Source organism: Globicephala melas, chromosome 9, assembly GCF_963455315.2.
Source record: "Globicephala melas chromosome 9, mGloMel1.2, whole genome shotgun sequence".
NCBI classification, from domain to species: Eukaryota; Metazoa; Chordata; class Mammalia; order Artiodactyla; family Delphinidae; genus Globicephala; species Globicephala melas.
Window position 1 is genome coordinate 90,098,814 of NC_083322.1, and position 27,308 is coordinate 90,126,121.

At 42.1% G+C, this 27,308-nt stretch overlaps 1 protein-coding gene across 20 annotated transcripts in view; it reads right to left on the bottom strand.

Annotated features, from left to right (window-relative positions):
* Positions 1 to 7,023: 7,023 nt before the first annotated feature.
* NRCAM (neuronal cell adhesion molecule) overlaps positions 7,024 to 27,308 on the bottom strand; it is a 320,798-nt gene continuing 300,513 nt past the window's right edge. For all 20 annotated transcript variants that reach the window (XM_060304837.1, XM_060304827.1, XM_030871144.2 and 17 more), the window contains 3 exons: positions 23,236 to 23,367; positions 21,981 to 22,059; positions 7,024 to 11,808 (listed from right to left, as the gene is read on the bottom strand). In XM_060304837.1, the coding sequence (XP_060160820.1) occupies positions 11,571 to 11,808; positions 21,981 to 22,059; positions 23,236 to 23,367 (449 nt within the window). In that variant the 3' untranslated portion in view covers positions 7,024 to 11,570. The remainder of the gene's footprint in view (positions 11,809 to 21,980; positions 22,060 to 23,235; positions 23,368 to 27,308) is intronic.

The following is a 27,308-nucleotide window of genomic DNA, read 5'->3' on the forward strand; positions in this document are numbered from 1 at the left end:
AGGCCACCTGGCTTCCTATGCGGTTTTGGACTAAGCACCTATGCGCAGTAGCAGCCCCAAATACTCCCCCTGAGTTCCAGTTTTGGGCATCCTCTTGGGCTCTTATAGAAACGGAGGCACTAACAAGCCCCACCTGACTACCCCAGACCCACGTTCCTATAACGTCCTGGGTTTGAGATGCCACCCAGCGGAAGCTCGGCACGGCTACTCATGCCTCCTTGGTAAAATGGAAATGGTACCTTCAGGAGAGGGCGATACCTGAGGTCAAAGACCTTTCCAAATTACAGAAGGATGTGGCTTCCCCCATGCTCAGCCCCTTGCCTGGGATACCTGAGGAAGTAACAGTGCCCCACCTCCCCAGCTCCGGCTATTTGGGGAGCACCTTGGGAACAACCGTCTGGGATGGATGGGGAGTCAGTGATCTTCAGGGATAGCAGCGCCACCATCGTACGGGATACAGCTGGAGGACGCGGCTCCACCTGCCTCGCCTTGGGCGCCTCGCTAGTGGAGGAGACCATCCAGCGCAGCCCAGGCGATGGAACTCAGCCCTCGGGAGGCCACACCAAGGGGCCTTTCACAGATCCACGTTTTCAGACTCTTGGGTGGTTGCTAATGGCCTTGTGGTCTGGTCTGGCTGCTGGCTAAGGGGCAGTTTTCTCACAGGAGGCAAGCCCACCTGGGGGGCCAGATATGCAAGGAACTAGCCGAGTCCCCAGTTCCTATCATTTCCGCTCACACTAATGGCGCCATATCAAAAGCCATTGTTAACAATCCGGCAGACCCCGACCCCCACCCCCACGCTCCACCCAGTACAGACGCCTCAGGGTTCTGGATTGTTCCATCAACTCGAGAAATGGGCCACACAACTTTGGGTCACTGGGGAGCTGTGCCTCAAGGGAGGGGACTCCCCTCTCCAGCAGGAGCCGCCAAGCTTGGGACAAACAAGTGCCTTTTCTGCTCCCAAACCAAACAGAGGCCATCCAGACGGGGACATACTCCCAGCGAGACAGACCACACTCCCGCTAGCAGACTGATTTCCTTGGCCCAATGCCCCCTTCTGCTGGGGCTTCCACATAGGGTGTCACAATCACCAATACTTACAAGGGACTCCTTGGCGACCCGTACCCAGAATTCCTCTTCTAGACAGGTCATCCCTTTCCTGTTTATTCCTGCTCCTTTTGGATGGACAGACATCACTGACTCTGACCAGGGCACCCGCTTTACCTCTCAGGAGAATCCACAGCGGCCTCTCCAACCTAATATTCTTCGCGTCTTCCATCCATGTTAAAGCCGCAGGCAGCTGGCCTCAGGGAGCGTTTTAATGACCTCCTTAAAGAGGCACTCCTTAAATTACTTTCAGGTATGTGGTCCCCGAGAGGGCTCAAACTCTTGCCTCGGGCATTTCTAGCCAATAACATGGCTATTGATAACCTGAGACCAGTACAAAACACACCTATATTGTAAATAAGGTTTTATTGGGACTCAGCCACACCCACTTGAAGTATCTTCCACACCTGTGGCTGATTTCCCTGCAAAGCCGAGTAGTTGGCGGCCTCAAAAGCCTCAGCTGTTTGCTATCCGGTCCTTTACAGAAAAGGTTTACCAACCCTGCTCTACTGTGTGGTGTTTGGCTTGCAGGAGGGCAAGAAGGGTAGGCAGTATGGTTGGGAGACGAGAGATAAAGAGCGGTTGCGTGTATTCAACGCACATTTTGGAAAAAACGTCATGAATTGGCTGTTGGGTTTGCTGGGTGGGGAAAGAAAAAACAATGACACCTGAGAGTTTTGCCTTAATTGAGCCCACGTGAGGCTGATTACTGAGATTGGGTGCATCGGGCAGGGAAGAGTTAGCGCATACAACAGCTCAAGACTTAAATTTTGAACAGATTAATTCTGAGATGTCAATGCCGCCTCATTTGGATGGAGAATTGAGAGCTAGGAAACAGACGCTATTAAGGCCCAGGAGAGCAAATATGAGACAGCAGGAAGGAAGAAGGACGGTAGTGAAAAGCCTGGGAGAGAAAAATAAAAGAGAAGAGGGATGCCATGAAGCACTGAGCTGAAGATGTCAACAAGCCAGGGCTTTGGAAAAGCCTCACAAGTGGCCTTGCCACACGGAGACACAAATTAGAGGGGGACTGCCTCCCAGGCCTTGCGAGGTCTGGGTGTGTATTAGAGCCGACATGCATCCTCAGATGCCTGACGAGACAGCCGTCCACCCCACGGCCGGGTAGAGCGGGAGAGATGGCTTCTGGAAGACTCTAGAAGGCAGCCGGCGTCCTGACCCCTGCATTTACCACATGGAGGTGGGAGCAGAGGCAAAGGCCCTCCACCTCCCCACTGCCTCCTTAGGCAGGCCATTCAGAGAAAAAGAGAGAACCAAGAGAGGGGTCACTTAGGCCCAGTTCCTTTTTTCTTTGAAAACCAGTGTTATATTACATCAAAGCTCAATAAAACTGTAGAAAAATGAAATAAAGTAATTTAGAAAAACAGCAATATTGATATAACTTACATTTTGTTGTCCCCGAACGAACAGACTATCAGTTACTTCCCCAGCAAAGATGGGTTTCTTCGGGATCAGAAAAGAATTGCGTTCCTGTACCCACAACCATGAAGAGCCATGAGCAAATGCCCCCGAGCACGGGAAGCAGCAGGCTTTTATAGAGGGAGTTGGGAGGGTGTGAGTAAACAAGGAGCCTTGGCTTCTCATTGGCTGAGTCGTTGCCAGGAGAGAAGAGGAGTCTTTCCTGTTTGGCTCTGCTATCAGCCCAGGGCATGAGAGCTCCCCCTTCTGGTCTCCCAGTTCAGTCTGAGGTTTCTGTTTTATAGTTTTTTACAATACGATAAAACATACCCATTTTAAGTATACAGTTTTGAGTCCTGACAAATAAACACACCCCTGTAAACACCACCATAATCAAAATATAGACCATTTCCATCATCCCTAAAAGCATCCTCAGCCCCTTTGTAGTAAATCCCTCCCCACTCCTGGCCCCAGGTAACCGCTGAGAGTCTTTCCATCAGTGTAGATTCGTTTTGCCTGTTTCTGGGTTTCATATAAATAAAACTTGCTTGGCTTCTTGCAGCAGAATGAGTTACCTGTATCAGTAGTTTATTCCTCTTTATTGTGGATTAGTATTTCACCGCTATGAATTTTGGTATGATATAACAGAATTTGTTTTTTACTTGATGATAGACATTTCGGTTATTTCAAGTTTTTTGCTATTATGAAAAGAGCCTAGTTTCTTCTTTTAATCTCAGAAGGTAAATCACTCCTATACCTACAGGTGGGAGAGGAGAGAGGCTGGCACGTAGGTTGAGTGCTGTATTTCCCACACGTTAGGATGCATTAGAATCACCCAGAGTGCTTGCTAAAGCACAGATGCTGATATCCACCCCCAGAACTTCTGACTCAGTAGACTTGGGGTGGGTCAAGAATCTGCATTTCTATCCAGTAGTGCTGACGCTGCTGTTCCAGAGACCACACTTTGAGAACCACTGATCTTGTGGGGTCTCCTAGAAAAAAACAGGAGGACAGGGAGGGGAAGTGACCTGTAAGGGGGTACTGTACTCGCCACAAGCCTCATTTATACACAGACCCCATCACTCTCAGATACACGTAAGCCTAGGGATGCTTTATCTTAACAGCTTTATTGAGGTATAACTTACCACAAATTCACTTGTTTTAAGTATATACAATTCAATACTTTTTAGTAAGTTTATCAAACTGTGACATCATCAACACTGATCCAGTTTTAGAACATTTCCATCACTCCAGTAAAATCCCTCCTGCCAATTTACAGCAATCCCCGTTCCCATTCCCAGACAAACATTAATCTACTTTCTTTCTTTGTAGTTTAGCTTTTTTGGACATTTCAGTAAATGGAATCACATAGTATGAAGTCTTTTGTGTCTGGCTTCTTAATTTAGCATAATGTTACGGAGGGTCCTCTATGTTGTTGCAGGTATTAGTACTTAAAAAAATTACCAAACAGTATTCCATTGAATTGTATGGATTTATTGCTTAATTGCACAGATAGACCACATTGTGTTTATGCATTCATCAGTTCACGGACGTCTGGGTTATTCTTTGGCTATTATGATGAATGCTGTGAACTGTTGCATACAAGTCTCTGCATGGACGATTTTTTCATTTCTTTTCCGTATATACCAGGAGTGGAATTTCTGGGTCGTAAGGTAAATTTATATGTAACATTTTAAGAAATGGCCAAACTTTTTCAAAGTGGCTGAACCACTTTATAATCCCACCGACAATGCGGGGTCCATTTTCCCTACATATATTGTTGTTTTTCATGGGAGGAATACAGGAGAATTTGAGATCAACCTGTATGAAGAAATATATTCAAAACGCTGTTCATTAAACGTTTTAAGTGCACACACAAGTGTGTGGAAACGTGTTGTTTCTCCACGCTGGTTTCAGTCTTGGCTGCACATTAGAATCATCTGGGGAGCTTTGAAAAACCCTGATGCCAAGCTAGCTCTCAGACAATTAGAACAGAGACACGATGGGGGTTGGTGGGCAGGCATAGGACGTTTAAAGCTCCCAGGTGAGTCCAATATGCAGGCTGAGTCTGCGTGCACATGCATACACACATGCACAAAGTTTGTTGATTAAAAAAAGTTTGCTGAGTCATTCACTGAGATAATTGCTAAAGAGTTACAGCTGAAGCAAGACAGTGTCTCTAGGACACACCGAATGAGACTGGAGAGATTTGATGGCTACAGAAAGAAAAAGGAATACACTGCCTGGCAACTAGTGGCTTTTGTGATGATCATCATTTACTTTTCCTGGGACTAGTTCAACTTTTTCAACCTTTTTGACCATGAAGTGGAGGAGAGAAAATGATAATAGAAGGGAGTGAATGGGGAGGGGAATCAGGTTTTGACTGTCTGTTAGTTTTCGAAGGGAGAGACTTGGTGTTTAAATGTCAATAGACAGTCCAGTTGAGCAGAAGAAGGGATAAGATAGGTAAGAATCCACAAAGGAGGAGAAGTTCCCAGATGCAGGTAGAAGGACTGATCCCCTATTTTAACGGGAGGCGTATTGCAGCAGGCATTGTGGTTTGCTAGCAGGAAGATGAGGGAATTCCCATCTCTATTTTCTTTTCTTTCTGTAGTGAATTGTGATATAAGGTCATTTTGTAGAGTGATGTGTTGCGAGGCTGCGTGGGGAGAGGGGTTAGGGCTGAATGTCTGAGGAGAGTAGAGAAGGTTTGAAAGAGCCATCGCTGAGCGTGAGAATATAAGTTCACCTGAGAAAAAGAAGCAGGGCCGTGCGGAGAGTAGAACCATTTGAAAATTTTATGATTTTATAATGACACCGACCTCTGTTCTATTTCTCAGCTCCTAGGGGCAGGTGGGAGAAAGCAGACGATACCTCCACAGGGCAAAGGGCTTTGGGGTAAAGCAGGAGTGTTTCAAAAATAATGGACCATAAAATCCATGCTGGAAAAGGGATGGAGAAAAAAATACAACCAACTTACTTAAATATAAAGAAAGACTCACAAAGTAGTGGTTCCCAGTGGGGAGAGGCAAGGGGGAGGGGCGAGACAGGGGAGGGGAGGGGGACAAAAAGAAAAGGAATAAGCTTAAGGGGACAGTGGGTTGGAGGGGAGGTTGTGGGCAGAGAGCGGGAGGCTTAGATTTTATCATTATGGAGGCACAGACGCGAAGGAGCGAGCCCGGGGCTGGATGGGTTGTCCACGTGGGTGATGGCAAATCTCACTGTCTCCACTTGCTCACCTTGTACTCACTCCTCAGCTGTCTTCAGTCTGTCACTACACTCCACCCAACGGCTTTTCCTAAGGTCTCAGATGACCTCCGTATCTTCAAATCCAAACATCTTCTGATCCTCATTTTGCTTGACTTTTCGGCAACAAGTGACACTGTAAACCACTCCCTGCTCTTGAAGTGGTCTCGCTCACTGGCTTCCAAGACAACGCACTCTCCTTATTTCTTCCCAGCTTCTCCGCCTCCTGTTTACTGGTCTCCTTTAGAGGTCCATCTGCCTCTTCCTATCCACTCCCTAAGGGAGTTTCTTAATAGGAGGTAATCCCCAGCCCTCTTGTCTATATTTTCTCCCTAGGCAATCTCATCCTGTGCCTCTTGGCTTCAATCACTATCCATCACCTTAGAAGTTTCTTTTGAGCACCAAGCCCATATATCCAATTGCTACTAGTGACTTCCACTTGGATGTCTCGGACGCTTTTCAAACTGCTTCATTTATTAACCTGAACTCATAACTTACCCCAGATCTGGTTCTCTCTTCGTGTTCCCAGCTAAGTGACCCTCACGTCAGGTTAGACAAGTCAGAAATCTAAGTGCCATCTTTGATCTCTCCCTTTCCCTCGACCTCCCTTATCTGACCTATCACTCCCGTCAATTTCCTTCCTAAATATCTTTAGAATCCACCCGCTTCGCTCCATCTCCAGTGATACGATCTGGATCCAACCTCTATCATTTCTTATCTAAACGACTGTGAAGCTTCCCAGTGGCTTTTATCAACCCCTCTGGCTCTTTTCCAGCCCATTGTGTGCACTAAATCCTATGAATTCCGCCTCCTCCCCAAACAGATCTGGTCATGTAACGCTTTACTTCAACTCCTTCAATTACTCCCCTCTTTCCACTGCCCCTTGAATAAATACAAAAACCTATCCTTTGGTGCCCAGGATCTCTGGCCCCTGCATCTGCTCTGGGCACACGGGCCTCTGCTGGGCAGCCGCTTTGTCCTGACATCTCCCCTGGGTCCTACTGTCCCCCAGATCCCAGCTCCTCAGGGAAGCCTCCCACCGCTCTGAACATCACTTGCTCTCATGGACCGGCGTTCCTTCCCCTTGCAGCGCTTATCTTGGTGGAATTAATTACACAGTCATTCAGGTGGTTATCTGATTAACGTCTGTCTTCTCACACCAGACTCCAGGCACCGCGAGAGCAGGAACCACATCTGGTTTTGCTCATCTGTACCCTCCACACTCGGCAAAATGCCTGGTGGTTGTAGGTGCTCAAACATTTTTTTTTTTTTTGGCGACGGCGATGACTGAGAATCACAGGATTTAAGCAGAAAGGGATGTTAGAAGTCATCTGCTTTCTGTCATTTCAAAGTTGAAGAAACGGAGGCCTGGCGAGGTGGGAGATGGGGGCTCACTTGTTCCACAGCTGGTTGATGGCAGAGCTGGAAGGTAAACGCTGGTCTCTTTCTACCTCAACCTGGGAACTGTTTGCTTGTTTGTTTCTTTAATATAAATCCTCTGCGAGTATTCCTTCCCTCTGCTGCTTTTTCTAAAGTGAAAAAGAAAAGCTGTCTGTGCTTAAACTGTGCTTCTTGTGCTAACCAACCACAGGACATCAACCACTGGTGGCAGACAAGATGGCACGATCGGGAGAAACGGGGGACCACTTTCGGGACCGGCCCCTCCTTCAGCCCCACCACCTGGCAGGCGAGGGGGTATCTAGGGGGAGCCAGGAGGCCCACTACTCCTCCTTCTGTCCCTGCTGATGGGCTGTCAGCCACCCAGCCACAATCAATACGAGGGAGGAGATTAACAAGGCTCGAGGTGACACAGACGTACTCCCTGGAGGTCGTGAACTCGTCAGAGGAAGCTGCTAACTGCATTTTCCCGGGTTACAGCAGGCAATCATTTTCTGCATGATCAGACCCAGTCTGACTATCAAAGGTGGTCGGCCTTGTTTCTCCAGAGGCTTCGTTTTCCTGCAGTTTCTTTTGCATTGAATAAAGTACGGGAGCCCTCTGGTGGTAATTTGTAGAAAAATCTCATGAGCAGGAGAGATTTGCTCAGTTCAGGTGAAACTTCTCAGTTCTCTGCATTTCTTTCCTTTGCCTCCACGAGCTACTTCCAATTATTTTATCAGACACTAAAAGTAAACGAGGTTACACTGGGTTATATCAATTGTCTAATTTCTTCGTCACCCTGCAAAGTCAACTGTATAAATACAGATCTTAAGGAACTGAATGATAAGAGTTTGCTAAAATTACTTAAATTATGAAAGTAAAATTAATCATTATGCTTTAAAATACAGAAATATCAATTACATTTTTTGGGAGAATTTTCACATCATAGGTCCTCAATAAAATTTGAAATTTACGAAAAAGAAAAAGGAAACCAGGGCCATTATAAATCATCTGAACAAGAAGGCATCCACAGACCAATGCTTTTTGTAGTCAGGGTTTACAACTGGCCAGCCCCCTTGCTAAACAGAGCTGTGACTGATGACGTGGCCTGAGGATGTAGATTGTGAATCTGGCCCGCGGTGTAGACTGGAGACCCTGACTTGCTGTCAGAAGTGAATGCTCTCCACGGTAAAAAGACTAATAACAAGGTCTACATAGGGTCTATTAGCATCTTACGTTGATGTATATATCATGTTGTTATCCAAGTAACTGTATAGCGAGAGGGAGCTCTGTGCCAGCGGAAGGTCTTGTGGATGGAAAGCTGGGACCAGGGGACCAAGGGCAGGTGGAGGAACAGAGGAACAAGCCAGGTCTTGGCTGTTTGCAGAGCTGGACAGGTGTGAGACACGTGAAGAATTGGGCTGTTGAGAAGCGGGTGGATGACACACCCGAGAGTGATACTCGTCAACGCCCAAACTGTGTCATCAAGCAGGAGAGGTTAAGGAATCCAGTTGCCGTGGCCGGGGACAGTGGAGGTCCAGGAGGGCAGAAGAGAGGGTGACCAAAGGCACCAGCAAACAGGCCTGCAGAGGTCAGGCTTCAGGAAAGGAAGCATTACCTGACTTCTCAGACTGTTTCTCTAAAGGCTGGTAATATCTACTTCGCCTTTGCATTACAATGTTTGATATGCCCTTCTTTTATTAGCTCTCTTTTATATTGCGTCCAGTTTTGCATTTAATTTCCTCTGCCTTTTAAAAGCAAAAAGCAAAACTTGCGCTATTTTAAAACATTAGGAGGGACTTCCCTGGCTGTCCAGTGGTTAGGACTCTGCACTTCCACTGCCAGGGGCCCAGGTTCGATCCCTGGTCGGGGAACTAAGATCCCGATCCCTGGTCGAGGAACTAAGATTCCGCAAGCCGCGCAGCATGGCCAATAGAAAAATAAAATAAAATAAAACATTAGGAAATCTAGGTTTGAAGAAGTTAAAAATCACAAAGAGATCATGACTGTTTAATAGTCACTTTTTTTTTTTCTTTGCGGTACGCGGGCCTCTCACTGTTGTGGCCTCTCCTGTTGCGGAGCACAAGCCATGGCTCACGGGCCCAGCCGCTCCGCGGCATGTGGGATCCTCCCGGACCGGGGCACGAACCCGCGTCCCCTGCATCGGCAGGCGGACTCCCAACCACTGCACCACCAGGGAAGCCCTAATAGTCACTCTTTTGACGGAAATCCAGTCACATCTGCCTATACCGTTACATATACCATTACTTGGACATTCACACTCCACTAGGAACATGATATATTACAAAAGAGAGAGGGACTTTTAAAACCACATTTAATTTTTAATACAAACTCTGTTGCACAAGTACAGAAATGACCCCTTCATGCACAAATTTAGCATCTACCATTATGGAAGAGGAAACACTGTACTTTTCTTGTCCCCGCACACACTGGCAAATTTTAAGTAACTTATCTTTGTGCTCTCGGATACCAAGGCAGCCTGTTTTGTCTTTCTGGATTTCCACTAGAAAGGTTGATCTGTGAAAAGTGCATATTGGAGATATGAAACTAGGTAGGGCCATCTTTACCTGGGATTACTTCAAACTGTGCTTAGGCAAAGCTCTGAAGATTTCTTCTAGAAACCTGCTGTCAATGTGGAAAATAGTTCACTCTTTCAGTTTCACAGCAAAAAGGGAAAATAAAAACCCAAAAGGCATTTAATTAAATGCTTTCCAATCCCATGCACTGTATTAATTAGCTAACATCTTATACAGTACAACATAAACATCGTTGGCCTGTTTATTTGTACGTAACACCTATAAGCATATAGCATCTACACTTTAAGTGTATTTACAGATTCAACAAAATATCTACATATAAAAAGCTTTACTTAAAATTAAACTTGATGCAAGTTATGAGAAACCAATTTATTGGCAAATGAAACTGAGCATTCCTTCAACCATAGGTTGTTATAGATTTTCATATTTGGAAGGAAACCATTTGATAGATATTATTTATGAATATGATAGAATATATATGCTTCTTTTTGAAACTGGAGATGTAATCCCTTTGACTGTTGGCCTTGTTAGCACTTGTCAGACTTCTTAGATTCTGCAAGGCATCCATGCAATTTGATACACATTGTTTAATGCTGCAGAGTTTCAAAAGCTGCCACATACATAGAGACTTAGAGGAAAATATATTCCTGTTGGTGTGCTGTTGTATCCTGTTAGTTTTGGAATAACTTGTTTTTGTAAAAATTTTCTACCTACCAAGTTGACATCTTTCTTACTGAATGTGACTTGTATTAATAGGACCCATAAAAGACCACAAAATCATCACTTGCTCCAGTTGGTGATAAAGCTTTCCTTTTTATACCTATGGGGGAAATCATGCCCCTTAAAATAAACTATCTTCCTAATTTTATTTTCACAGTTCCTTTTTTTTTTTTCAGTGTTGCAGTTTTCATGAACTATGCTTTTTCAAAGTTACTTTTAGACAATGATAGTAATCTAGGACTCCGAGTCGACTGTACCGAATGATACAGAAGGCAGTACGTTGTGGAATGCTTATCGTCTGAAGGCACTGCATGTGTCTTGCCCTGTGCTTTCTGGAATAATTTTGGACACTGAATTGGAGTGATCTGTTTGGTATTCTCTCGGTCTGCCACAAATGCCAAGATGCATTGCAATACGCATTGTTTATGCCTAAAAAGCACTGAAAGGAGAGAGGATGTAAAAGGTAGAACACTGTGCCGCTGTAATACCTGGACGATTAAGAAGTCTGTGGAGTAACAGGATCAAAGAGCAGGTAAGAGCGTCTCATAAGCATGAGCAAATGCACCTGTCATAATTAACGCATTTAGCAAGTAGAGACTGTACACACTGTGCCTAACAGTCTCCCCAAAAGACTAATGACAGCTAGACATAGAGTCACCAATTTCACGACAATGTCCACAAAGACACTGAAGTTCTAGAGAATACTACAGTAACACTCTTGACAATGAAAACGGAATTCATATTTAGGGGTTCAGCGGAGGAGAGTATAAACAAAGTACCAACCCATGTTTGAATAACGTACACAGGTATATTCTTTAAAGGTGAAGCATTTTTCATGCATCCTAGTGAACTGTATCCCGAAGAGGGAAGAACATGATCTGTTGATGACACTGTGTTATTTTTTATCAGTTCTCAGGAAATCAAGATAACCTATGTTGAATGAAAAAGTATGCACTTTGCACTGCAGTTCCCATTAAGATATCATTTGACTGAGTTAGGTTCTTGCTTTGATGGTTCTCATCATATGAACACACAGCAGAACACAGACTTTCTGCCTCAATGTTCAAAGTACGAGAAGGCGGACCGACAAATACTTAAGATAAACATTTGAGAAAAGTGGGATATTGGCAAAGAGCTCACAGATTAAACAAAGGAATTCATGGCGTTGACGGGAGACGGTGCCTCTGAGCTTTCATTTCCTTCGGCTGGTTCTTTCTCTTTCTTACCACTGTACTGTCCAATAAAGGAGCCGTCCTCATTGAACTGGCCATTCACCCCCTCTCCATAGTCAACTAGGCTGTCATCGCTATCTTCCTTTTTCACAGTCCTGTCTGAAGGTGTTCGACTGCCTTTTTTTAAAGGCTTGTGGTCTTCTGCATCACTGGAAAAAAGAGAAAACATTTTCATCAAGACTGGCATTTAGGGAAAAGGCTTGGTTCCCAAAGATCATGCGTGCAAATGATGAGAAAGCGTTTGGAGCCCTGAGCTCCTCTAGCCCAATCTAATCGTCAGGTGGCCTCCAAAGACCGGGACACGGTTGGAATGAAAGGCAAGTGCACAAATGGTTTAATCATGAAGTCTCCGGTAGGTGGATGGCTTTGTAGGGTGCATGTCAATATCAATGACAGATTTCTGGCTACTGATTCGGAAGCAATTCAGAAATCATCACAAGCATTACAAAAGGAAGAACTGAGAAAAGCTGAAAATCATCACTACTTTCATAGAATTAGAAAGGGGGTAAAAGCTTATGACAAGTTGAGAAGTTAGTACGTTAAACTTCATAATATCTCTGATTCCTTGGGTGTGAATGGAGAATGATTTTGGTTAAGTGTGAAGTATGGATTTTTGTTTTTCTGAGCAAGAAGCAAAATCCTGCATCTCAAATCTTTTTGTTACTGAGTACAGGCCAGACTTGTAAACTTGAACCTTACCTTTCAAGAGACCTAGACATTCCATTAAAAGGATGCAGAAGAAACAAATGAAAATAGCCTAAGAAGAAAAGCCAAATCCTCATACTGATCATATACAGTATTTTTTTTTCTGTAAGAATTTTAGTTAATGGGTAAAGATTTGTTAATTTGGAAAGAGACATGCTTTAACTTCAGAGCGCTACATTTGTACTATTAATGGCACGTCAAATGCAAAAGCGAAGATTTCCTGCCCTCACTTTTACCTTACTACTCCCTCCTCTGCAGTGTGGAATCTGAGGAGTGTAATTTTATAAAAATGTGTAGGACTCTCTCTCTATATTTGCTTATGTCTCTTTTGAACCCCTAAGCACAATATCTGGAAGTAGCAGAGTAATCACTATGTTTAAGGACATTCACTCACATGGTCAAGTAACTAGGTACGCATACTTAGTCCCTAACAAGTAACATTTGGTTTAAAAAAAAGAAAGGAAAAAAAGGCAATGACATCTTTTGTATTCTTTCAAAGAACAAATGCAAAATGGGAAACATAAACAACATTAGTAAAAAAAAAAAGATTTCATGTAAAAGACAGGTCCCATGAGCTGCAGTATCTCACCTAGGAATTTGTGTTAGGATTTAACTGCTCCCTCTTCTTTGAAGAGTAACTCTTTTTTTTTTTTTTAGCCAAGATACAAATATTTCATGATGCACAAACATTCTGGCTCTTTGGCCAATAATTTCTACTAGGGTCTCCAGTTTTTCACCAAGGAGAAAATTTCAAGACTGGAAAATAATACTGGCTTCACATGACATTGGCATACGCTACTGAAAATTACCTGTTTTAGCAATACACAAGTGCTTGTCACAAATTAAATAAATGATATTATCGTTTTGATAAACAGCTGGGGACGTATCACAGAGTCTTGGGGTGGCCTGTGTTTGGGGCACTGTAGGGAACATAGCACCCAGTCTCCAACCCACTGTAAGAATAACTTGCACATTTTTGGAATTTAATCATTAGCTTCTAGGCTGTGCTTGAATACTTCCTGTGAAATACTGCCCATGACTTGGTGAGACACTTAATTCTACTGAGGAGTTCAATAGTGAGTAGAATTTTGTCACCTGGATTCCAACTATTAGTATTATTCTGCTTTGTAGAACTAGTGTTCCAAGGTGTACACTCCAGGAAATTCTAGTCTATGGCATTTCTTTGATTCATCCATCCATCCATCCATCCATCATACATCTAATAAACGTTTACTGCGTGCCTACTCTAAGACATAATGTTCTAGTCGTTCGGGATAGAGCAGGAAACAAAACAGACTAAAGCCCTGACTTCACTGAGCTTACTTCTAGTACGGGAAAATACAGACAATCAACATATTTAAAAAATTAGTTACAGAGTGTGTCAGAAGGTGATTAGTGCTATGGAAAATATAGGGCTGAGTAAAGACAACGGAAGGTGTCAGGGGAGGGGATGGAAGACTGACATTCAAATAGGATGTCCAAAAAAGGCCCTGTTAAGAAGTGACATCTGATCAAAGACTTAAAAGGGTTGAGTTAGCCAGGTGGATAGCTGGAGGGAGAGCCATTATGACAGGAGTAACAGCAGTGCAAATACCCTGAGGTGGGGCAAGCCTGTTCTAGGAATGGCAAAGGAGCTCACAGGGAGGTGGGGGGCAGAGTGGGGGAGAGGGAGGGAGAGAGAGAGATTAAAGTAAAAGAGGTAATAGAGCTAGATCAGAGCCTTGTAGGACATTGTAAGGATTCTGTCTTTAATTCTGGATGAGATGGGAAGTCACTGGAGAGTTTTCAATGGATGACTGACATGATCTGATTTACATTTTAAAAGGATTACTGTGGGGGGGGAGGGGCACAGTGGTTAAGAATCCGCCTGCCAATGCAGGGGACACGGGTTTGAGCCCTGGTCTGGAGATCCGACATGCCACGGAGCAACTAAGCCCATGCTCCACAACTACTGAGCCTGCGCTCTAGAGCCTGCGAGTCACAACTACTGAAACCCGCACGCCTACAGCCCGTGCTCCACAACAAGAGAAGCCACCACAACGAGAAGCCCATGAACCGCATCGAAGAGTAGCCCCCGCTTACCGCAACCAGAGAGAGCCCGTGCACAGCAACGAAGACATAACGCAGCCAAAAATAAATAAATAAAATAAATAAATTTATAGGAAAAAAAAAGGATTACTGTCATCAGTGTTACGAATAGCCTACCCTAGAGGGAGGAGTTGGCAAACTACAGCAAAACTGGGCCGTGACCATTTATTATGTGTTGTCTCTGCCTGCTTCCGCACTGCAGCAGAATTGTAGAGTTGCAGCAGAAACTGTGCGGCCTGTAAAGTCGAAAATACTTATTATCGGGCCTTTTACAGAAAAGGTTTGCCAACCCCTGCTCTAGGGGGCTGGGGGAATTACAGCAATAATCCAGGAGTGAGAGGGCTATGACTTGGGCCAGAGTGGAACACTGGGCGTGGTACAAAGTGGTCATTATAGACATATTGTGAAGGTGGCACCAACAGGATTTTCTGATGGTGGTTTGAGTAGCAGGAAGGATGGAATTACGCTTACTCAGGAGCACAGCGTATTTTGGCTGAAAGATCAGTGGTTCAGCTTTGGACATGTTCAAGTTTGACACATCAGAGGAACCACTCCTTTAATCATTTTGTGAGTCTAGTATAACACTGATATCTAAAACCAACAAGAACACTCTGAGAAAGTAAAATTACACGCTCATCTCATTTATGAACACAAATGATGAAAAAAATCCCAAAGAAATCATGAGCAAATAGAATTTAGCAATCTGCTAAAAAGATAATATATCGTGACCAGGTTGGGTTGCATTCCAGGAATGCAGGCTTGTTTTAGCATTTAAACACCAATCCATATAATTCACCATTTTAGCAGAAGAAAAGAAAAATATTTTATGATCATCTCAGTAGATTTAGAAAAAAGGTATATGGTAAAATCCAACACACATTCACAAAAAAACTTTCATACACTGGGAACAGAAGTATCTTCATTAATCTGATTAAGTGTGTCTATAAGAAACTTTGAGTTAATGTCATCCTTGATGGTGAATGTTGAAAGTTTTCTGTTTGACATCAGAAATAATAATGAGGACTTCTAATCAAAACTGCATTGGAGGGACTTCCCTGGTGGTGCAGTGGTTAAGAATCTGCCTGCCAATGCAGGGGACACGGGTTCAAGCTCTGGTCCAGGAAGATCCCACGTGCCATGGAGCAACTAAGCCCATGTGCCACAACTACTGAGCCTGTGCTCTAGAGCCCACAAGCCACAACTACTGAGCCCATGTGCTGCAACTACTGAAGCCCACATGCCTAAAGTCTGTGCCCCACAATAAGAGAAGCCACCACAATGAGAAGCCCGTGCACTGCAACGAAGAGTAGCCCCCGCTCGCTGAAACTAGAGCAAGCCCGCGTGCAGCAATGAAGACCCAATGCAGCCACCCAAAAACAAACAAACAAACTGCACTGGAAGTACTAAGCAATATGATAAGGAAAAGAAATAGAAGACGTGTATTAAGAAGAAAAGAACTGTCATTATTCATAAACGATATGATTATGTATGTAAAAAATCCAAAAGAACCTACAGGCAAACATCAGAATAAAAAGAGAGTTTAGTAATATTGCTTATATTAGCATAAAAGTAAATTTTATTTAAGTACTTGCAAACAATTGGAAAATGAAATTTTAAAAATAATTCCATTTTGGCTACCGTAAAAATATGAAGTAGATAAGAACAAATTGAACAAAAATATGTGTAAGACCCCCATGAAAATGAAACTCGTGTTCAGAGCTATTAAATAAGAGGTAAATAAAAAGGAGGGATATACCATAACTATGGACAGGAAGACCCATGGTAAATATGTCAACTTTCTTTATATTGCTCTTTAGATTCAATTTATTTCCAATAAAAACACAGTAGGTTTTTATGTGGATCTTGGCAAGCTGATTCTAAGATGTATATGTACATGAAAAGGGCCAAGAATATCTTAAAACGTCTGTAGGAAGAATCACAAAGTTGGAGGACTTGACCTACCAGCTATCAAGACTCACTCAGAGCTAGTGTATTAAGACAGTGTAGTTTTGGGGCAGAGGTAGACAAATTGATCAGTGGAATAGAATACAAGGACATCTTTTTTTGGTTTTATTCCTACATCAAATTTTCATGTCATCATAACTGGAATCATTTTTAAAATCCTATTTTCCAATCATTTGCTAGTACAAAGAAATAGAATTGACTTTTATGTTAATTTTGTGTCAGGCAACATCACTAAACTCTCTTATGAATTCTAATATTTTCCTTCAGATTCATTTGGATTTTTATACACACAATCACACCAGTCATGAATAATGGCCAGGGAAGGGGCTCCCTGGAAACATCCTTTCCAGCTTAATGGCCATAGTGAATGAGAATCTACAGCAACATGGGCTGTGCTTGAAAGAAGAGAAGAAAAGGGATGCTCTACCCACAAACAGAGTCTTTCCAGAAAAAGCTGTTCAAAGGCATCTCAAGATCTTTTTAAGACTTTTTAGAAAGTGGTGTGATGTAATGTCCTAATTCAGGAATTACCATCTGGTTAAATGAGAAAAATGTATATAAGGCACCAGCACAGTGCCTGGCACGTGATTTGTACCTAAAAAATCACCACCTGCCATCCCACCTCTTCTCTCCACTCCAGACCCCACCTCAGAGAGATATTTTTTCTAAGAAATCGCTTGTATAACACACACACTTAGAACTTTCCAGATGTGATGAGCAGTGACAAGTCTCTGCTGAAGTCTGGATGAGTGCTTGCCTCTTTTCAACTCAAAGGTGAATTTCCAAATGAAAGAGAATTTTCAAATGAAAGAGTAAGTCAACTACTTTTGACATTGTGCCAAGGGAAGTTGCTTGGTCAAGTTTAAGTGTGAAAGGATAGTTTCCCAAATGAGAAGAATTTAGAAGTTACAGAAGATGATTGAATAGTCACATCCCTATTTAGCTACACAGTATTCAAAGCTTAAAAAAATTAATCTACATTTTTATAAGAATTTTTTAAGGACAGGAGGTGTCAGATGTTCTTAGCCTAGAATGTCAAAGATAGAACAAATTTCAAAATAAGTAATAAAACAGTCATAAAATAGTATATACAGCCATAAAATATATTTTTTGATACTTACATCCACGATTATCTTTATTCGTTGCTATAAGTTGTGCCATGAAAGGAATGTTCAAAGCTCAGCTCCTGCATTACTGCCTCTGGGAAGATTTCTTGTGCCACCTCCTTCAAGGCCATGCACTTGGCTTTGGCTTCCTGCCCCTGCCCCCTTGGTGCCGCAGCAGTATCCCTTCCCTTTCCTAGCACTCTTCACACTACGCTCAGATTGTTCTTTCACCTCCCTGCATCCCTCACTAGACTATAAACTAGTGAGATAACATTCTATTGGTTTTAATATCCCCATAGCCTAGCATACAGTAGGCACTCAATAAATACTGGCTGAATGAATTCATTGTAAAATAACAATAAAATAGACTGTGGGCATTTTGGAAATTCTTCAAAATTCTAACTTTAACATGTTTTTCATTTCTTCTTCATCAATTTTTTTTTTTTTTTTTTTTGCGGTACGCGGGCCTCTCACTGTTGTGGCCTCTCCCGTTGCGGAGCACAGGCTCCAGACGCACAGGCTCAGCGGCCACGGCTCACGGGCCCAGCCGCTCCGCGGCACGTGGGATCCTCCCGGACCGGGGCACGAACCCGTGTCCCCTGCATCGGCAGGCGGACTCTCAACCACTGCACCACTAGGGAAGCCCTTCATCAATTTTATGATGTGAGACAAAGCATCGGAACATACTCTTTCCTTTCCCTTACCCTAAAGAATGAATTTTCGGGAGTTCACTTTTTCTCAGCAGCACTTTGTTCAGGATTGTGCACACAGAAGGTATCCACTGAATGTCTGCTGAGTAAAATGCGGCAACGATGGATACATCTGTGATCGTTGGGTCTGATTTTCCTGTAGTCACCATCTTACCATGGCCAAACCATACTGCAGGGGTTTTTTTTGACACTGACGACCCAAACACTCCCTGTAAAAGTCTGTCACTATTTATACTGCTCACATATCAGCTTATGTCCGTGAGCAGAATAAATCTGAAGTATATAACAAATGCATCACATCTTCACAGCATCCAAGCCTTACGAGCACGGGTTAACATGCTTGCAGCGGGGTCAAGTTCATGTGACAAGCTTCCCACGCCAAGAGCCTCCATTTATGGTATGAATTCAAGTACCATGGTCATATGGCTTATGACCTACGTTCATTCTGGTTTTTAAAGGAATGGATCTGAAGAATAAAAAAATACTTACACGGTTGGCTGCATTGTTTCTCTGATTTTTCTATATGCTAGTAAGGGTGCAGATCCTACTCTCTGTATAATTAAAGAAGCAAACAAAGAAAGCTGAAGGCTTCCACCAGAGGGTGACTGCTTGGGGGTGGGTGTTGGAGTGAGGGTACAAGATTAGAGCACACGAAAAAAACGTCAAATTTGGCCACTGAAGTTCCATCCCTCTTTGCACTAGGAAATACCTGCTGGCTCAGAGCCAACCATGTAGAAATGGTTTCATCTTCGAGCCTGAGAACGAGCAAATCATCAACAGAATTCATCTACATTTAGGCGATAGCCCTGATTTTGTGTGTGTCTGTGTGTGATCAGCATATTAATTTATTTTCAGAATGAAAAAGAATAAGAATCAATAAATAATACAGAACTCAACATTTCTAGAAGGTACAAAGCGGAGAAGGGACTCTTGTGACTGAGGGAGAAGAGTGACATTTAAATGTATTATTAAAAAAATTCTGTAATAAACAGTTGGAACCATTTTCGTTCATTATGACATCTATGAAATGAAAGGTCTTTTCGTTTTTTTCAGTAGGAAAGAAGCCAAAGGGAAAAAATTCTGAGGTCATGTCAGGAAGTCACAGGACGAAGCCACCTCTGTAGCAAAGGGTGGCTGGGTGTTTTCAGAAGTGATTTCACTTGTGACACTGTCCTTATGAATTTTCAGCTTCAGTGAAAAGAAGTCACTGAGTTGTGTTTCAGGTTTAAGACACCCGTTAGAACCTTATTTCCTTTGGCAACTCCCAGATCAATGGAATAACATGGTTTTTTTTTTTCTTCATACATGAACCAATGTGTGTGTACTCAGTAAGCCCAAGGAAAAATCTTTCTCTTCTGAGAAACTCAAGGCATAAGCTAAAGACAGCCATTTGAAAATGCTTCACAAACGTCTCACATATGAATTAACACCAAGAGAAATAAATATGACCAAATAAATGTAAACACAGTAACAATGAGGCCAGTAACAACATATTTGCCGTGTACTGCTCTGAAACCCCAAATCACATTAAAACTCATTAGCAGATAGTTTGCAAAGGAGCACAGAAATCATAGAGCTAGAACTCTTTGGAGATCATCTCGTACTTCAACAACTCTGTCGTTTTATAGATGAAAAAAATGAGACAGATTAAACGCCAAATCTAAAGAAATCAAGGGTAGTGGCTGAGTTGCCAGTAAAACTAAGTCTCTTGATTGCAGATGAGTTCACAGTCAACTTCAATTTCAATCACGTTTTAATGGAGTAGGCAGCAGAGGGACTCTGAGAAAGTCATATCACATCAGATCATGGTTTCACATCACTCTAAGAGCAAGCTGACATTTGAGATGCATGGAGTAAGCAGTACATTGCCAGATTCACTTGGGCATGATAATGCAGAAGAGAAACCCATCACCATGTTTCTGTATGGAGTGCAATGGTTTGTTTTCAGTTCATGCAAATACGTGATATTTTCAGGTTATATTAAAGATCCAGCTTTAGCACTACAAATGAGGGAGTGGTGTGCATATCCTGGGTAGAATTCTAGTCACAGGAACACTAAAAATAACAAGTTATTTAGTAATTATGAGCTCCCCTGCTTTACAGGAGAAACCGTGTAGAAGAGTGAATGAAATCAGCAAAGGTTTCAACTCACCCAACCTAAGGCCTGGCAACCCTAGGCTGTGGCCATCTGCAGGCTGCTTTAATGCGCTATAAAACCTTGTGGGTGGACAGGTGGGGATGCTGATGAGGTTTTCATACCCTTTCAGTCTCAGAGTCAACATCTGACATCAAGACAACCCTCACTAGATGTTTTTCTGTATCCTAAGATACAGAATTCTGAAGAGTTTAAAAAATCAGTCATCTCCTCTGAAAAGGGGATCAGAATGAAAGCTGAGGTGCCGAGATATATAGGAAAAACACTTGTATCTGCGTGGAGACTGGCGTGAATCTAATTTTGTCAAAAAATACACAGCTTTTCTCAATCAGTTCTCATATTTCTTATCCTTGGCATTATTTTGCCCCTTGTGATATTGACATGGAAACACCAAAAATGAGCTCTAGAGACAGGTGAAAATTAAGACACATATCTTATTTGTAAATGTCATCTGGCAATCACAATAGTGACATATTTTATTTTACCTAACAGCCTTTTCTTCCAGCAAAAAATTTTTATGATCTTTTCAAAGTACCAGCAGCTAACATTATTAATAAACTCTTGCATCTGTCATCAATTTCATTCATTTCTGCTCTTGTTTTGATTACTTATTTCTTTGGATATAATGAATATCATTAGGGTTTATTTTACAAGTTGATCACTGAATAATGGATATGAAAAAAAGCCTCAGTACCGGCTCAGCGCATATTTAAAAGATTATACTTTATATAAACAAGAGGCTTATAGAAAGAAAGAACACTGTGCAAAGGCATTGATTAATAGATGTATGCTTTTGGAACACCAAGATCCCAATCTTTTAAATGAATAAATATATTTTTTGTTTTTGTTTTTGAACATATCTAAAGTAACCACTTATCTCTCTTTAAAAAGACCTATACCCCCTAGGCAAGAATATCTTTGTTTAAACAGTTTCTTTCTTCCTTTTTTTTTTTTTTAAAAGTATTTAGCACACAGGTTACATTAAATTTGTCCTTAAAGACAGAGCCAAGCCAGGAATGTTTTAGCAAAACCCTGTGAGTTAATACACTGCCTCCAGGGCTGTGATATTTCTTAATAATTAACGGCTTCTAAAACAGCCTGGTCATCATTTCATGATTAATAGGAGGGGGTACAGGTACCTGTTTTGGAAAAAAGGCTTCAAATCCAAGATGAAAAAGAGTAACATAAATTTTACAAAAGCACTGCTTAGAGAATGACAAGGATAGTTTGTTTGCTTTACAATGCAGGTTTGTAGGGTCTTTATTGTTGTTTTAACTCTTATTATCCCACACCAGCTTGTCTATGTTGATCAATTACAGCAAGGGTCTCTGGAAAATAGGACAGAGTGGAAGATATTCCATCTCCAAACCTACCACTAAGATGGAAATTTATTTTTTAATGAAAGTGAGATTATTTTAACTGTGCGGGGTGTGTAAACATTTAGACACGCAAGTGTTTCTAAACTAATTTTTGAGATAAATAGGAAATCCCAGGCAGAGTGCATTCCTGGCTGAATCCCATTCTAAGGAGACTGAGTGTGGTGTCTGTTCAAGGCAGGGAGGATGAAGGGTGGCTGAGAAGCACGGGCTCACCTGTATTCTCCAAAAGTGCCGTCATCTTCCTTCATAGGTTGGATTTCAGGATCCGCATGGGCATCTTCCTTTTCTTTAACTAAAAAAAATTCCAAAATGACATTATTATCTATTGATCCTGTGTTTCCTTATTCAACGTTCTCAGGAGTGCACTCTATGAGATATACAGCAGTGGGAAATAATTCTATACACCATAGAGTTATACAACCAGATGTATCATGTGGCTATTTATTTATTTACTTGCCACGTGGCTTGCAGATCTTAGTTCCCTGACCAGGGATTGAACCCGGGCCACGGCAGTGAAAGCCCGGAATCCTAACCACTAGGCAACCAGGGAACCCCCTATGCATATATTTTGATGTTCTAGTCTCTTGGAGGTAAATCTGTAGAATGAACATCTAATTAACATACAAAGTTGACTTCATATAAAAAGCATTTTGCGGGCTTCCCTGGTGGCGCAGTGGTTGAGAGTCCGCCTGCCGATGCAGGGGACACGGGTTCGTGCCCTGGTCCGGGAAGATCCCACATGCCGCGGAGCGGCTGGGCCCGTGAGCCATGGCCACTGAGCCTGCGCGTCTGGAGCCTGTGCTCCGCAACGGGAGAGGCCACAGCCGTGAGAGGCCCGCGTACCGCAGAAAAAAAAAAAAGCATTTTGGCACAAGTCTCTTACCTGCTAAAGGAATAAGTCTGAAGCTTCTAAGATTTCCCTCTATTTTACCAATCTATCTATTAACTATATCCATGGTTACAAATTGTTTTTGTAAATCTAATTTCTTGTAGATTTTTTCTCTGCCACTGGAGGGGAAATGGCCAGGTAAAGAAAATAGAAATTCACTGGATCCACTAAATTGAACAAAACATTAACCATATAGGGAAAGCAACAGTACACAACATGATATCAAGATCCAGTTCATGCATCACTTCCTCTGGAAAACTTGAGGTACCTTCTCCCTCTGCCTGTTGGTTTTAGGTGCTATTTCAGCACCTATGACTCGTGTAAAGCCTAAGGAAGCAGAGTCACTAAGACCGTCAGAGGACTGACTCATCTGCTCCCCCAAGTGTCTTCTGATCCTTGGCAATGTTGAGTCTTCCATTACGTACAAAGGGATCAAAAATTGTTTGAACAGAAACTCCAAATGTATGGCTCTCGGGAGGATACACTTACTGCAATCTCTGTGATTACTCTCATGATTTCTTTTTAGTTTAATGGCTCATCATGCAGCATTATACGGCAATTTCAATCTTTCTTTCTTACCTGGATATTTACCACCTTTGTTTCTTCTGATGAAGCAAACAATCAGCAAAATTAAGATCAGGAGAGCGACAGCACACATTAGACCAATGAACCAGCCCTGCGTCGCTATATCCACCTGCCGGCTTGCCATCGCTGGAAAACAAAGCAATGGCGTCAGTGTGAATGGGTTAAGGGAGCGGTGACAACTGTTGTAGTCACTTGTAGTAAAAAAAACTGCCATAGTACATAAGCTTTTCTATATTTTACATGTGGCCCCGCCTTGGAATCTGTCAGTTATCAATCAGGAGTTACATAAATACTTAACTCTGAAAAATCTTCAATAATGAAAACAATTCAAATAGAGAAATCCGACTGCTAACACCATTCAATGCTAACAAACCCTGCTGAGCATTGTGTTCATAGTTATTTTCACTATATATTTTCAACAGAAACACAGTCCCAAATCAATTAAAATTTTTATTGTTTTTGGGATAAATTGTACATTAAGTACAATGATAAGACTAGAAAACCATTTTAAACAGAACAGAAAGTATACATCTAATTGAGTATTTTTCTTTCAAAGGAACCACTCTGGGAGGCTAAAATATCATCGCAATGATGTTGCAACTTTTCCAACTGTGTTGGAAATCTTCTGTTTAAAAAGGAAACTTTCCACACGTGAAACCTGTCCACATAAGATAACCAACCTTATTATTTTCTATAACATCTCGACTTGCACCCAAAATATTACTTAGATTTGTTTTTCATCTCATTTGTTATTCATCTCATTTATAAGAGTTGGTTCTGAAAGATCTGGGGAAATTTCTGAAAAATCCTATTTACCCTCAAAGGATCAGTAAGCAATATTCAATATCGTTCAGAATCCAATCAAAAGACTCTGAGATATATCTTGATCAGTGGTATCATTATCGGAATAAGTGGCCAGTTTAGAAAGAAAATACTCATTCACATGTATACATGTACTTTAAGTCTTCCTCTATTCTGTTTTGAGACAAATAATGTGAAGCCCCTTATTCAACCAATCACAGTATGCAAATCTCCTAAGAAAAACACAGAATAATTAGCATTACCAGCATTATTCAAAAGTGTCAATCAAATGGGACAAAGTGCAGCATCAATGGCTATTCAGACAAGCCCATGAGAATTTGTTGAAAACACTTGTATGAATCTTTTTAAAAAAGGTCTTGATTTTTTTCTCTTTTGACCATAATCAAGGTAAAAGGTTTTCGTTTTTTTTAATTCAGAAGAATGCCTATATCATTTTTTTTGATTCAATTTCTTCTGAATCCATTTAACATGGTTGGGCTAGATGTATGTGACTGCTGGATGCAGAAAGAAGCATGGCGACACCTACCCCAGGTTCTGCTCTAGGCTGCAAAAACAGCACCTCATTGCCTTTCTTCTCCACCCAAAGGATAGGGAGAAAAATGAAATGCTTAAAATCAAGTGTGAAGAGAAATGTGAAAAATATGTGGATGTGTGTTGAAGAAATAAAATGAGAAGTGGAAATACAATCTCTGGAATATAAATCAAATTGCCAGTAGCCTTTCCCCAATAGCCCCTTGTGTCTCATTGGTTATCGGGGTTTTGAGTTGTATCATCATTAGATACAACTGAAACATAAGGATGGGCAGGGCTCCCCTACCATACACGTACCACAACCATCATCGGGATGAAGATGAAAACAATGATAACGAGAGCTAGCATTTTGGAACTTATTCTACACTAGGCACTGTGATGAGGGCAAAATCTCATTCAGCCTTCACAAAAATCCTGTGAGGTAGGCATGAGGAATAAACCCATGCTCAGAACGGGTAAAGACCGTGCCTGAGAGTTGGAGCTTCACCCAAGACTGCGGACTCCAAAGAACATGGTACCAGCCATTATGCGCTACTGCTATAATGCACTGATGTCCAGGCATCAACTCTGCAGAAGTCTTTACAGAGAATAAAATGTTGTAGCGACTTTCTACCTTTGAAATATTTTAAAAGTCCATCAGTACATACTCTCTGGGAACACAGTTCTGTCGATTCACACATGGTCTCTGATATGTACATTTTCTTTGAAACTGAACCAAAAATCAACTGGTGTAAGTCTATGGAGCATTTGATTGAAGTTACAGAGTCCTTGTTCTTAATATGCTTAATGATTTACAGCCCTTTAATAAATAGTATCTACATTTACATTTTTCATCTAATTGAATGCAACTGATAAGGGCAAACGGCAATAAGATCCTCAAGTATTAGCACAGACACTGTCTTAATAGACATGGTAACTGTCAAAATTGAACTGCCGGCTGGCAGTCTGCAGCTATGCAACTACGAACAAAGTAGAAATGTGTCTTGACAGCTGATAAAGGAACATCCAAGTTGACTTTGAATTTTTGCCCCTATGTCTAAAGAAAAAAGTTTCAAATACGTCACTATCCCATTTATTGAAGACTGGGCAGACACAGTATGTTAAGAGGTGCACGTGTATGCATGCTCACACACGTATACATACACACACACAAACGCACCAGAAGTTGATATAAAACAAAAATTATGTAAGTGAAAATAGCTTCTATTGATTTCCCATCCATATAAAAAGGGATCTGAAGCCCAGAATGACTATAAGAGGCTCCAAGTGTTCCCAGGACATTCCAAAATCATCTTAACTAGAGATACATATACAAACCCAAGTCATGGCCACCACTGTGCATCTCACACTCACACACATACATAATGAAGCCTGTGAGGCTTTCTCTTCTTGAATCTGAGTTTCAATGGGTGGGTAATATAGTAGGATTGGGTAGGAAAGTGACAGAGGATTGTCCCTTTATTTAAAACTTTTACAGGGCTTCCCTGGTGGCTCAGTGGTTGGGGGTCTGCCTGCCGATGCAGGGGACACGGGTTCGTGCCCCGGTCCGGGAAGATCCCACATGCCGTGGAGCAGCTGGGCCCATGAGCCATGGCCGCTGAGCCTGCGCGTCCGGAGCCTGTGCTCCGCAACAGGAGAGGCCACAACAGTGAGAGGCCCGTGTACCGCAAAACAACAACAACAACAAAAAACTTTTACAGTAAAATTATATTCATGTATTACTTGAATAAGCCATAGAGCAACACATTAAACAAACAGACAAATATAAAGAATCCGAAAACAGAAAAGAAGCCAGGGGCATGAAATTGATTTTGTTTCCTAGAGGTTAGTCTTAACAACAATCTTCTCCATCACATTGCTTGTTGTCTCATGTTTAACCTGTGCTGTGTGGGAGTAGGTCTCTGAGGAAAACGTCCTTGAGTACTTAGAATAACAGAACACAGAAGACAACAGACTCACAGACTTAGAAAACAAAGTTAAGGTTACCAAAGGGGAAAGGTGGGGAGAGGGATAAACTGGGAGACTGGGATTGATGTATACCCACTACTATATTTAAAATAGATAACCAACAAGGGCCTACTGTATAGCACAGGGAACTCTGCTCAATATTCTGGGATAACCTAAATGGGAAAAGAATCCAAAAAAGAATGAATATATGTATAACTGAATCACTCTGCTGTACACCTGAAACTAACACAACATTGTTAAACAACTATACTCCAATGTAAAATGAAAACTAAAAAGAATTTTAAAAACATGGAAGAAAAATAGTGAGATAAATGGCTATTTTTGAAGAACCCATTATGTATAAAAGTGTCCCATTAAAGTAGTTAGAAATGTTTAGAAAGGGGAAACAAGGACCTTGGCCAAAGTTTGGAGGCAGTTGACCAAAAAAACACAATCCACTAAAAAAAACACCCCAACTGTTGGGCCCAGTGAAAGCAAATCTGCTCTAAATCTTTTGTGAAAGGAGAGAAGAGACACAATGATTGAGGGAAGGAGGGGAGAAAGCAAGAAGAGGAGGTGGGGTCTTAACAAAAGTGTGGGTGAGAAGCATGACACCAGGACACCGCCTCTAGTCCCCTTTGTTTTCCAGTGTGCGCCACAGGAAAAGAAATTAAGAAATAGACCTTAAAAATCCAGACTGTCAAAGGCAGAGACGGTGTCACGCTAAGAAGATTCATAAAACAAGCACAGATGAAAGTCCAGTCTAG